General features: G+C 43.6%; 1 protein-coding gene across 1 annotated transcript in view; it reads right to left on the minus strand.

Moving 5' to 3' along the window:
• Window positions 1-14,451, minus strand: part of LOC125084394 (uncharacterized) — a 43,119-nt gene that overhangs the window by 12,085 nt on the left and 16,583 nt on the right. The window contains exon 3 of the mRNA XM_047701625.1: window positions 96-233. Within this exon, the coding sequence (XP_047557581.1) occupies window positions 96-233 (138 nt within the window). The remainder of the gene's footprint in view (window positions 1-95; window positions 234-14,451) is intronic.

Genomic DNA, 14,451 nt, shown 5'->3' on the forward strand with positions numbered 1-14,451 from the left:
TAGTCAGCAAATTCTGGCCTCCTGGTCATTTGCAGAACAAGAACTGACTTGTGGCCACAACTTAGGGCTGCCAGCACTGGAGGAGGACATGGTACCTTGGGGTGTCGGAGATGGGGTAAAGTGGGCAGGGCTGCTGTTTTCTGGCAGCTGACTGGAGTTCTCTCTGAATGTCTGTATTCTGGATTGGGGCCATTGGGTTCAAGACTTGGAAGGGTTGTCAGCAATTTCCAGGTCTAGAAAACAAGAAGGAGCCAGTAAATGTTATCTGAACCCTGCCACATGTGGAACTTTTCACAAAGGGGGAGCCCTGGATCGCTTGGGGCCTCTCTCACCCCTGACTAGCCCCATGTTCTCCTCCAGGTCAGCCCCATCGCAATCCCTGTGTCCCCTCATGGAGGACCTGCCCATTTATGGAAGCTTTCCCTGGCTGCTGCTCAGGAGAGCCCAGCTTCTACAACTTAGATGCACACCTCAGGTCCGTGGCTGCAAAACCGGTTCGAAGTGATACCCCTCCCAGGGTGGTGGTGTGGCAGACCTACAGAGCAGGGCCCCGGCGAGGGCCCTGGGGAGTGGGCATGACATGGACACTCCACCCTTCCCACTCCCCAAATCTTACTTCTCCCTCAGCTTTCCCATATTCACCCGGTTTCTCGGGACAAAAGCCAGAGTCACCCACGATCCCTTTCTTCCTTTCATTCCCCAAATCTGATCCAAGGCCATATTCTGCTGGTTCTCTCTTCAACATATTCAGAGTCCTACCCACTCACCTTGGTCATAGTCACCTTGATCCAAGCTGCTGTCTTCTCTAGGCCATCATGTTGGCTCCCCCGGGGCTCCTGCCCTTGTCCTCACCCACTCCTAATCTGTCCTCCCCCTGACCCCAGAGTGATGTTGGAAAATAGCAGGGCCCCATCACAGGGAGATGGCCCATGGGGCAGGGGCTGAAATTCCAACAACATGCACTGGTTTGCCTGACCCAAGGCTGCAGCCTGAGGGGTGCGTGGTCAGAAGCCCACTCTGATGGATGGTTGCCCCTTCACCCCAGCTCACCCTACTTCCCTGGCCTCACCCTCCTCCTTCTCCTCACTCCAGTTGGGCCCCCTCTGGTCTGCTCTGTCTTCCCTGAACAGAGCAAGGCTCTTCATGTGCAGGGCCTTTGCACTGGCTGTTGGCTCTATCTGGGAGGCACTGGTCCCACATGCCTTGCCCTTCCCTTGCTTGCCCAGGTGTCTGCTCAGACATTGCTCCTCAGCAGGCCTCCCCTGGCCATGCTATATAAGGCAGTGCTCCCACACTGTCCCTGGCCTGCTGTGCCTTCCTTAGAACCCTATTATATTTCATTAGTGTATTTGCAGGCATGCTTATTTGCACGTGGTCCAGTTTTACGCTATAAAATAAGCTTCTGAGGGCAGGGAGTTTACTCTTCTGTGTCCTTAGTGCCTAGAACAATGCTTGGACATAACAGGTGCTCAACGAATACTGGTTGGTTAAGGGAATGAATGCGATGGTGAGGCGCCCCCATCGGGACATCTGGCTCACCATGGTTTTCCTGACAGCCATGTGCTGGTCCGTGGTGTGGGTGTGCCACAGTTTACTGAACGGACCCCCTCCTGGAGGACACATAGTGTTTTTATTCTTTTGTCATTACAGAGTTTCATTGCACATCTTTGTACACCTGTCTTTGCATTCATGTGTAGCTGTAGTGAAAAATCAATATTCCCGGCTCTGAACTTGCTGGGTCAATGACTGTGTGCCCTTAAAGCTTTGGTAGATAGTGCCAAACTGTCCCCTAGGCCTGTTTTATAACAAACTATGATTAAAAAAAAATATTTGGAAAATGGCTATTTTAAAAGAATGAAACTGGCACCCCTCCATTACAGAGCCCTTGAAATGATGAGATCAAGCTCTGGGCCTGAGTCTCATTTCACTGGGGCACAGCCCAGGCTCAGGGAGGGTGTGGGATTGTGATCTCCTGGCCATTGAGGCTGTGGTAATCAGGATGGTCCCAGCCTGTCCTACTTGCACAGAATTAGTCTTCAGTGCCCGTCCCCAGATCTCTCTGTAAGCCCAGGGAAGTACAGGCACGGGGTGGGGGGGGGATGGGGGTGGATGTCTTTTCCTCGTGCTGCATTGCACAGAGCTTCCCGAAGTTCACTGGCACCCACCCAACAAGTACTTGCTCTGTTCTGTGATGATGCTGTTGCAGGTGATAGGGATACAGCCCGTAACAACACAAAAAAATCCCTGCCCGCAGAGAGCTTGCTTTCCACCTGGGGAGACAGACCGTGAACAGAACACACGCCAACTGCATAGTGTGTTATATGAGAACCAATGCTATATGAGAAAAACAGCAGGAATGGCACGGTAGCCAGTTTCAGAAGTGGCTTCAGGTATTCACACACCCAGGGGTCACATACTTGTGCCATCCCCTCCCTTTGAGGGTGGGCTGGACCTAGGACCTGCTCTGAATGAAAAGGGAGAATGATGGAAGTCACTTCCAAGATGAGGTTGCAAATGATGGGGAGTCTGTCTTACTGGCCCTCCCTCTCTCTCCCTCGCTCACTTTGATGTTTGAGCAGTGCTGTGGTGGGCCCCTGGGTAAGGGATGGAGGCTGGCCCACAAGAAGGTAACTCCTGCTCACGGCCTCAGGAGGGAGCCTGAAGATCCAACCTTGAGACAACCACAGCCCAGCCAACACCTTGACTGAAGCCTATAAGGGACCCTGAACCAGATGGACAGCTAAGCCACACCCAGATTCCTGAACGATAGAAACAGTGAGGTAACAAGTGTACCAATGTTTTCTCAAACCATTAAGACTTTGGGCTTGCTTGTTACTCAGCAATAGCTAACTAACACAGAGAGGAATGGAGAGTGTCAGGGTAGGGGGTGCAGGGAAGGACTTATTTGAGATAATACTTGAGGAAGAGAGGGCCATGGTGCCCCAGGAGCAGAGCTAGATTTGGGGACATGTGTTTGTGGGAGCTCAGGAGACAGGGCTTGTAGGAATAGAGCGAGAGGGGCAAGAGGCAGGGGAGAGCAGAGAGGAAGTGGGGGTGTCATCCCAGCATTTGGCTTTCTGCTCTGAGCTCTGGAAAAGGGAGGCTTTCAGACTGAAAAGCTGCACATTGTAGCAGGATCCAGCTGGGTGATAAGAGTGTTTGGGGAGGCAGGTGGTAGCAGGAAGATGATCAGAACTGTTGGGTCCCAGGTATCCCTTATAGGCAACCGGATGGTGGGTAGATATAAGGAAAGAGAGCTGTTTTGCATCAGAAGGAAGGTGGAGGCAGGCAGGTCTGGGGAGGCCTGCAGGTTGGGGTTTGAGCCCTAAACACCGGTCCAAGCTTGAGGTGGAGGGTTGAGGAAGTGGTTGGACAAGGCAGCATGGAGAGACTTTTCAGGCCTTGAGATAGGAGACAGGAGGGAGTGGAGGAGAGGGCCAGGCATGGCAGGGCTGGGGAGGGAGGTTGGGATGCCAGTGAGGACAGCGTGGAGGAACAGGGGCTGAGGCGGTCAACCTCCCTGACATCTGTAAGGGCAGGCAAGCACTGACTTGGGTTTAGCAACTCATGGGTCACTGGTAGCAGGGGTCTCCTGAAGTCTTTGCAGAGGGCTTGAGAGAGCATTCAAGGGGTAAACCAGGTAGAGGAACACAATCTGAACCAGTTTTTCTGCCAAGAGGAACAAAGAATAGGGCAGCAGCTGAAGGACAAAGTGATTTCAGCAGAGGAGTGTCTTAAAGATGGGGAAAGAACAGTATATAAACCCAACAGGGAAGGTTTGGCTAGAGAGGGAAACACCAGGACACAGGAGGGAGGGAGACTGGCTGCAAGTTGTCCCCAGAGAAGGAGCTGGAAATGTCCCTAGGAACTGGTTGGGAAATCAGAGTGTCCGCCTCAGGAAGTTCCGGAGGATGCAGGTGCCCCTGTGGCACGCACAGGTCCCCAGACATCCCACCATCTTGGCTGGCGGACAAGTCGCCCTGGGGGTGACCGAGAGAGCTGGGGCCGAGCTGGGAGACTGCCCTTGGAATTTCCTGACCTGGACGAGGTTCAGCCTTTAATCTCATGTTGCATCTACGGCCTTGTTTCATGTGGTTTTCGAGAAGCTGAAAGAAATAAAGGCTGATAAACTTTGCAGAGGGAGAGTAGAGGCCAACCCTAGACATGCTTGACTGCCCTCGGAGGAACGGGGGGCAGAACACACGGCTCTGGGGGGCACAGCGGCTGGTCACTGCTGAGGGAACAGTGGGCAGCCAGGCATCCCTGTGAGGGGATGTCCTGTGAGATCAGGCTCAGGACCAGGCTCTGGCTACGGTTTTTCAGGCAAGGAACTGCCTTTCCAAGCCTCAGTTTCTTCATCTGGAAAAATGGAGTGAGTGAGAGCACAATCTCACAGGCTGGGTGAGGGGTGTGAGAGGGAGACCTGTGTGGAGCAGTGACTTTGTGCAGAAGAGGGATGAGTCTTCCATTAGGAGAGGAATCAAGATGGTGCCAACAGGACACGAGGTACCCTGAACAGACAACATACTGTTCTGTAGGGGGAGGGAGCAGCGGTTAAAATCATTCTGAAAGAAAATATTAACTTGCTACTGAATTGAGGGAAAAAAAATCCCTGTTTGAAACAGCATCTGGTTCCCTTCCTCTTCATCCAGGCCCCAGAGGATTTGCTGCCTTTCAGTGGCCAAGAACGCAGGTAGTAAGAGAAGAAAGAGGGCTGGATGTCAGGGCAAATTGAATTTCCCTTTTTTTCTGGTCTCTTGGGAGAGATATTATTTCCTCCATTGGTGCAAATGTGTTCAAAGTGCACTTTCCACAAACTCAGAAATAACAAACTGCCTTTCCCCAAGGCCTGGGCCCATGGCTGTGGCTCTCCTGCCAAAGGTGGCTGGTGGCTGGCCACAGAGCTGAGGCCCAGCACTGGTGGAGCCCGGGGGCCATCAAGGGGGAGCCAGGGGAACCGCTGGGGTGCACGGAGGAGAGCAACCCCAGGAAGCTTCTGGTCCGCTTCCTTCACTTTCCTGCTGTGGAACAGGGCCCCAGAGAAGACATTCAGTTGGCCAGGGCATGCAGGAAGTCCTGGGCATCCAGCCTGCGGCCCCTCCTCCACCATCTGCCTCAGACCAGGCTTGTTTCTGGGAAGCAGGGAGAGGCATTTTCAGCCAGGAGTTGGTATTCAGCCAGAAGTTTGGGTTTCAGCCAGTGATTGGTATTTGTTCAAAGAGATGAAGAAGGTGAAGCTGTTATCAGGAGAGAGTATCTGGGGTCTGAGTTCACCGTGGGGGTCTCAGGAACTAGATACCATCAGCCTGGCCTGGCCAGCGGATATGAAGGGAGGTTGTGGCTGTCACACATGGGAGCTGCCTAATTCCAGGCCCGCCTGCCCCGAGCTCCCGGGAGCCCGGAAGGTGGAAAACAGGTTACGGTCCAGGAGGAAAGGAGCAGAGGCGCCTTTGCTGCCAAGGGCTGGGGCCAGCTGCCTCGCTGCTTCTGGTCCCCCTCGCTGGCCTGGAGCTGGCAGCAATGGCAGTTTCTGGAAGAGGGTTGGCCAAGTTGAGAAGTTGGATCTGGGGACTTTGGATGTCCTGGAACCTGGTCTGCATGAGGCTCAGCTTTGCTGAGTTCCGGAGAGAAGGGAGCTCCCAGCTGGCCTGGAGAGCTAGACACTTCCCTTCTGTTTCACAATAGGTGAGCTTCTCTTTAGGTGGATCCCAAGACAGGAGAGGGACAGAGACACCACGAAGGTCTCACCGCCGAGGAAATGCTGAATGCTGCCACCTGCTCCTGATTCACTAAATCATGGTCACATGGATGTTTCCTTAATAGGAAAAAGAAACAGTGGCAGGCTCTGTGGAGGTCATTCCTGACCTCCTCTCCCCTGTGATCTGCACTACTGAGGCTGAAAGGCTAACTACATTCCCAGGCTGTCTTGAACCGAGTGTGATCAAATGAGACAGTTCTGGTAAACGAGACATAATCGGCAGCCAGCGGGGGGATTCTGGGAAGACTCATTTTCTTGATAAAAGAGCCACATGCGGTTGGTGCTTCCAGTTTTCTCTCCATTTCTCTTCTTCCTACCTTGAAGGTGGGTGTGATGCCAGGAGTTGGGGCAGCCATGTTGCAACACTGAGGCAGAATGCAGGAAAGAGAGGCTAAGCACTTGCTGAGACAGGCCCAAACATGGCTGAGGTGCTGAACACACGCCAGCATATGTCTCCTTACAGGCTTCTTGTAAACTGAGGCAAAACAAAACCTTATTTGTTTAAGCTGCTGTGTTTGGAATTCTTGCAGCAGAAAGCATTCCTAGCTAATACACACCACGATGGCAAACTGTCAGCGAGCATCACACAGAACACTGAAATCCTAGCTGAATTTCCATTACATTTTGAGACAAGGGTGTGCCCACTGTAACTGCTAGGAATGATAATAATACAAATAACATTTTTTTCAAGTGTTCACTGCATGCCAGCTACTCTCCTAAGCACTTGGCATATTTACTCATTTGATCTTCCTGCAGCTGCATGGGGGATAATTTATAGGTACCCAAACTAAGGCATCGAGTGGTTGAGAGATCATGTCCAAGCTGTTGAGCAGGAACCCAGGATGTGGATTCAGAAAGTGTGGCTCCAGGTGCTTTTAATCACATGTGGTTGTACTATTTAGCTGTAAGTTCGGGAGGCGGGGAGGGACCTCACAATCCAGGTCTGAGGCCCCTCGTCCTAAGCCTCCTGGCCACCACATTCCCTCCTGCCATGCACCACTCCGGGAAAGCCATTTACCTTCTGAAGAAGGGTGGGGATCCAGGATCAGAGCTGGGGAGTAGATACCGGGAATGTTCGATAGCCTGGGAGAACCTATGGGTCCATTCCGTGGAGAGCCAAGACCTTGGGCCATGTCCGCTTCCGCTCCAGGGCACATGTGAGCAAATGGTGCCAAACTTTTCTCTCTCTCTTCTCTTCCTCTGTTTCCAAAGCTGTTTGACCCCACTTCTGATGAACATCTTTTTCTTTATTTATGAAGCTACTTTACTATTCAACGATAGTGGCGAGTCTTCTAGGCTGGGAGCTGGCTGTCTCTTCTTCCCCTATTATCTCTTAATGCTTTTAAAAAAAATTACAAGAGAGATACAAGGCTGCTATAAAAATCTTCAAATAGTTCAGAAGTGTACAAAATAAAAACTGTAATTTTCTGCTCCCTTATTTTCACCTCCACATCCCTCTCCCCAAAACTCGGAGGGATAACATTGCCTAGGAGATTCGAGTGTGTCCTTCCAGAGTTTTCCCCACACATACACACTTACTATGTAAGATGCACACATCTTGGGGTGCCTGGGTGGCTCAGTGGTTAAAAGCCTCTGCCTTCGGCTCAGGTCATGATCTCAGGGACTTGGGATCGAGTCCCGCATCGGGCTCTCTGCTCAGCAGGGAGCCTGCCTCCTCCTCCTGTCTCTCTCTGCCTGCCTCTCTGCCTACTTGTGATCTGTCAAATAAAAAATAATAATAATAAAAAAAAAGATGCACACATCTTATTGTAAATAGAAAAAATTCAGACTACACATGGCAGTCTGTAAGTTGCTTCTTATCCAATAATAAATCATGGACTTAAGCCTGGCCCATCCTTTCCAACATATGATGAAAATTCTTTAGGAAGGAGGTATTATGATTTCTTTAGCTAATGGGTGTGGCTGGACACTGTGGTTGTTTCCACTGTGTTGCTTTTATGTACTTGTATGTTAGTTTGGGTTGAAGAGATTCCTATATGTGGCCTGGCTGTGTCCAAGCCTATGCTGATCTTCATTTGACAGGTGTGGCCAAATGTCATTCCTAAACTCCTGCACCAGTTACTGTCCCCCTGACTGAGAACAAAAGTGCTCTTTCCCTGTGCCTTCACTAATTCTGGATAATTTTAATCTTTACAAATTTGGCAAACACACCAGTAGCAACATTCAGTGCCCAAATCTTGGTTTCTAGATACTGTCTCCACTAAAAGGAACAAGGTTCCTTGGAGAAATGACTCATTATAGGGCTGGGGCAGGGGACAATAACAACAAAAAGGGCTAAGAATAGTTCCATGTGACAGAAAGTAAGGAAGTTTCAAAAAATGATGGGAACATGTCAAAGGAACATAAACTAATTTGAAGGGTTCCCATTGACCCAATGGGGACATTTTGAGCATCAAAATAAATTATAGCAGTGAATTATCGCAATTGAAATGAAAACCCCATGAGTCTATTGTGATATTAAATAAATAAAAAAGAAAAGCTCGTACTTGTAGAATTTCAGCTAAATGTAGACAGGATTTAGAAAAAGCATCATTTAGCAACAATTATGAAAATAATTGATCAGATAAGAATCATCAGAAGATACTCAATTAGGAATCACAGATTCCTAATCCCACAAAAATACTTCTTTATTATAAGAGGAAAAGGAGCACCTTTACAATGGAGAAACCTAGTGAATATCAGCTTAACCAAATAATCAAAGTTAATATTCCAGTGATGGAATCTACTCCCATGTCCATCTTGGTGTGACCCACTGAGGGGGCATAACAGGACTTCTGTGGCTTCCTGCCGAAAATGCATGACCTGAATCTAATCTTGAGAAAACATCACAAACTCCGACTTGAGGCATATTGTTCACCAGCAAGGGACAGTTCCCTTCATCAATGTCAATGTTATGCAAGCAAAGAAAGGTGGGGGCTGTTCTTGATTACAGGGACCTATTGGGCCATGACAATTAGATGTAACACATGATCCCGAAGAAATGTTATTAAGGACAATATCAGGACAGCTGACAAATTTAAAGTATGACTTCAGATAATATATGAAAGTATGACTAACAGATAAAAACTGTATCCATATTAACCTTCCTGTACTTGATAAATGTATTATGGTCAAGTAGGAAAATGTCCTTGTTTATAGAAGATAAAGGCTTAAATATTTAGAAGTAAGGAGGGATGGAGATATGCAACTTATTTTCAAATCATTCAGAAAAGAAACTACATATAAATACATATGTAGGGGCGCCTGGGTGGCTCAGTGGGTTGGGCCGCTGCCTTCGGCTCAGGTCGTGATCTCGGAGTCCTGGGATCGAGCCCCGCATTGGGCTCTCTGCTCGGTGGGGGGCCTGCTTCCTCCTCTCTCTCTGCCTGCCTCTCTGCCTGCTTGTGATCTCTCTCTGTCAAATAAATAAATAAAATCTTTAAAAAAAATAAATAAATACATATGTATACATATATATGAGACGTACACACACACAGAGGTAGAGAAAAAGACAAATGTAGCAAAATGTGAACGGTCCAGTGAATACCGGTATAAGGGAATATAAGGGAGTTTTTCGCACTGAGTTGAAAACTGCTTTCAAATAAAAGGTTTAAGGAAAAAATTATTTTTGCCAATGTGTTAGATACAAATCATAGTTCACAGGGACTTTCATCTGTGTTCACCTCATTACAAGCAATGCCAAGCATATTTTCACCTTGTAGTCATTTCTAGTTATTTTGTGAATCACCTATTCATAAGCTTTGCCCATTTCTCTATTGGATGGTTTTGTTTCACTAAATGGAATGTTTTCTGAGTTTGTATTACACTTCTTTTCTATTTGTACATGGTGAATATTTCTCCTATTTTGTTATTTTTCTTTTGATGTTCATAGTGTCTTCAGCTGTGTGGGTGTTTTATATTTTTATTAATCAAATCTATCACCTTTCCCTCCCCCCTGCAAGAGTATAAAATATGTGTAATCTCTAGTAAATGAACAGTGTAGCTAGAGCTCAAGTCTGCATCTAATTTCATTATTTTTTTATTTTTTAAAATTTTTAAAAAAGATTTTATTTATTTGACACAGAGAGAGAGAGTGCGCATACACAAGCAGCAGAAGTATCAGGCAAAGGGAGAGGGAGAAGAAGGCTCCCTGCTGAGCAGGGAGCCTGAAGCTGGGATTTGATCCCAGGACTCTGGGATCATGACCTGAGGTAAAGACAGATGCTTCACAGACAGAGCCACCCAGACATCACTCATTGTTTTTTAAAATTAAAATTTTTATTTGGAGATCAGTGTAGATGAATATGCATTTGTAAGAAATAATACAGGAAGATCTCCTATATTCTTTACCCAGTTTTCCCCATCAGCACAACTTTGCAAAACTCTATACAGTATCACAGCCAAGATATTGACGTTGACATGGTCAAGCTATAGTACATTTCCATCCCCACAAGGATCCCTCATGATGTTCTTTATAATCACACTCACTTTCCTCTCACCTCTTCCCTTCTTAACCCCTGGCAACCAGTAACCTGGTCTCCATTTCTACAATTTTATCACTTTAAGAATGTAATAGAAATAAAATCATATAGCAAGTAATCTTTTGGGGTTGGTTTTTTATCACTCAGCAGAATTCTTCAGATTCTTTCAGGTTGTTGTCTGTACCAATAGCTTGTTCCTTTTTATTACTGAGTTGTATTCTACGGTATAGTTGTCCAGAAGTTTGCTTAAACCATTTACTCATTAGAGGACATTTGGGTTCTTTCCAGATTTTGGTTGCTACAAATAAAGCTGTTACAGATTTTTGTGTACAGGTGTTTGTGTTAACATAAGTCTTCATTTTCCTGGGATAAATACCTAGGAGTGCAATTGTTGGATTGTGTGGTAGGTGCCTGTTTAGCCTTTTGTTTTTGCTCATCTTAAAAGAACTGTCAAACTTTTTCAGAGCAGCTGTACCATATTACATCTCCACTAACAGTGTATGAGTAATCCAATTTTTCCACATCTTCATCAGCATTTGGTGTTGTCACTATTTTTTATTTTAGCTATTCTGATGATGATATGTCATTGCGGTTTTGATTTGCACTTCCCTAACAGCTTATGATGTTGAATACATTTCAGATGCTTATTTACTGCCTATGTATCATCTTCAGTGAGATGTCTGTTCATGTCTTTTGCCCACTTTCTAATTGAATTTTTTTTTTCACTTGTTGAGTTTTGGGAGCTCTTTAAGTAGGAAAATGTCCTACAAAATGACATAAAATTATATATTCCAATGATCAGTTCTTAGATGGATATGTGGTTTCCAAATACTTTCTCCCACTCCATATCTTACTTCTCATCCCCAAAGCAGGGTCTTTTGCAAAGCAAAAGTTTTAAATTTTGATGAAACTCAACTTACTAATTTTTCTTTTTGAGGATCATGCTTCTGATGTCAAGTCTATGAACTTTTTGCCTAGCCCTAGATCTCAAAGTTTTTCTCCTTTTTTTTTTTTTTTTGGTTTTAAGTTTCACATTTCTCTCTGTGATCCATTTTGAATTCACTTTTGTATAAGATATGAAACTTAGGTCAAGGTTCAGTTCTATGACTAAGGATGTCCAATTATTCCTGTACCATTTGTTGAAAAGACTATCTTTCCTTTGTCAAGAATCAGTTGGGCATATTTTTATGGGTCTATTTCTGTGTTCTCTGTTCTGTTCCATAAATCTATGTGTCTTTCCCTTTGCCAGGACCACACAGTCTTAATAACTGTAGCAATGTAAAAATCTTAACATTGGGTAGAGTGATTTCTTTCATTTTATTCTTCTTTTTCAAGATTGTTTTAACTACTCTAGGTCTTTTGTCTTTTTATATATTTTATAATAATCTTACATCATATACATATATATGTATATGAATATATATATATACACACAAAAAAAATCATGGTGAGATTTTTGTAGGAATTGTGTTAGGGATATAGACCAATTTGGAGGAAACCAACATCTTTAGTATGCTGTCTCTTATTCTGTTTCTCCATTTACTTAGATATTTTTTGATCTTTTCCAGCAGTTTTGTATAGTTTTTAGCATAACAAGTTTTGTTAGATTTACATCTAAATAGTTCATTTTCTTTGAATTACTGTAAATGGCATATTTTAAATTTTGGTATCCACATGTTTGTTGCTAGTATATAGAAATAACATTCTTGTATTTTTGTTGTTGTTGTTGTTGTTATGTTTGTCTTGTATCCTGCAGACTTGCTGGTCTTGCTTACTAGTTTTAAGAGATTTTTTTCTTGATTTTTTGGGCTTTTCTACCTAGACAGTCATGTTATCTATAAATAATGACAACAGTTTTATTTTTTCCCTTTTAATCTGTATGTCTTTTATTTCCTCCTTTCATCCTTCCCCCACCCCTCCATTGTACTGACTATAACTTCTAGCACTATGTTGAATAAGAGTGGTGAGCATGAACATTTTGCCTTGTTCTGACCTTAGGGGGAAAGCATTCAATCTTTCACCATTAAGTATAAATGTTAGTTATAGATTTTTTTGTAGATGGTCTGTATTAAGTGGAGAAAGTTCTCCACTGTTACTATTTTTCTGAAACTTTCTTTTTCAGGGGTGAATGTTGAAATTTATCAAGGGTGTTTTCTTCATCAATTGATGGGATCATATGATTTTTCTTCTTGAACCTGTTAATATGGTGGATTACATTGATTGATTTTCAAATGTTGAATCGACCTTACATTCCTGGAATAAACTTACTTGGTCATTATATAAAATCATTGTATTATTTTATTACTTTTAAAATATCATATATATATATTTAATCAAGTAAACTCTATACCCAATATGGGGCTCAAACTCAGAACCCTGAGGTCAAGAATTGCATGTTCTACTGAGCCAGCCAGGCACCCCTAAAATTCTTTTTTTTATATTGCTGAATTCTCTTTGGTATTACTTTGTTAAGATTTTTACACCTATAGTAATGGAGGACATTGGTCTATAGCTTTCTCTTTTTTTGTATTTTGTTTAGTTTTGGCCTCAGGGATATATAAGCTTCATAGAATGAATGGAGAATGTTTCCCTCCTCTTGTATTTTCTGGAAGACAATGTTTAGAATTGGTGCTAACACTTTAAACATTTGATAGAATTCTCCAATGAAATCATAAGGGCCTGGAAATTTCCTTGGGGGAGTTTTTAAAGTTATAAATTTAATTTCCTTAATAGGTATAGTCTATAAGTATAGACCTATTCAAATTATCCATTTTATTTGGATGAGTTATAGTGGTTGTGTTTTTCAAGGAGTTGGTCCATTTTGTCTAAGTTTTTGGATTTATGTGTATAGAGCTGTTCACAATATTTCCTTATTATCCTTTTGATGCCTGCAGGGTCTGTAGTGATACCCCCCGTTTCATTCCTAATTGGTAATTTGTGACTTCTCTCTTTATTTCTTTGTCAGTCTTGCTGGAAATTTCTCAATTTTATTGACTTTTTAGAGGACCAACTCTTTGTTTCATTGATTTTCTCTATTATTTTTCTGTTTTCAATTTCAATGACTCATTCTGATCTTCATTATTTCCTTCATTTTGCTTGTTTTGCAATTATTTTGCTATTTTTTTTCTAGGTTTTTGAGAAGTGTTATGGGCTAATTATGTTTCCCCCCCCACAAATTCATATGTTGAAGTCCTAAACCTGAGTACTTCAGAATGTGACTGTATTTGGAAATAGGGACTTCAAAGAAGTAATTAAGGTAAAATGAGGTCATATGGATGGCACTTTAATTCAATATGACTGGTGGTTATGTAAGAAGAGAAGGTTAGGACACAGGCACACACAGACAAAGGGACATGGTGAGAAAGCAGTCATTTGCAAGCTAAGGAGAGAGGCCCCAGAAGCCATTCAGTCTATGGTATTTGCTATGGCAGCCCTAATAAACTAATACAAGGGGGGAGTTCAGATAATCTATTTGAACTTTTTTCTATTACACATGCATTTGGTGTAATTTCTCTCTCATCACTACTATAGCTGTGTCCCACAAATTTTGATAGGTTATGGTTTTATTTTCACTCACTTTAGTATATTTTTCTCATTTCCCTTGAGACTTCTTCCTTGACCTATGGATTAGTTAGAATGAAGTTGTTTTGCTTCCTAATGTTTCTAGATTTTTCTGTTGTCTTTCTGTTACTGATTTCTAGTTTCATTCCATTGTGGTCATAGAAAATACTGTAGGATTTCAATTCCTTTAAATTTATTGAGATTTGTTTTATTGTTTAGGATATGATGTATTTGGTATATGTTCCACAGGAACTTAAAAAAAGTGTGTGTTCTGCTGTTGTTAGAGTGTTCTATAAATGCCAATATGATCTTGTTGGCTGATGGTGTTGTTGAGTTCTATATCCTTGCTAGTATTCTGTTTCTATATCCTTGCTATAGAATTATCCTTGCTAATTTTCTGTCTAGTAGTTCTATGACTTGTTGAAAGAGGAGTGTTGAAGTCTCCAACTATAATTGTGGATTTGTCTATTTCTCCTTTCAGTTCTATTAGATTTTTCTTCATGTATTTTGTAGCTCTGTTGTTTGGTGTGTATACATTTAGTGTTGCTATACCTTTCTAATAGATTGACTCTATTATTATGTAATGTCTTTCTATGTCTTTGGTAATTTTCATTGCTCTGAAGAATACTTTAGTTGATATTAATATAGCCA

Source organism: Lutra lutra, chromosome 14 (genome assembly GCF_902655055.1).
Source record: "Lutra lutra chromosome 14, mLutLut1.2, whole genome shotgun sequence".
NCBI classification, from domain to species: domain Eukaryota; kingdom Metazoa; phylum Chordata; class Mammalia; order Carnivora; family Mustelidae; genus Lutra; species Lutra lutra.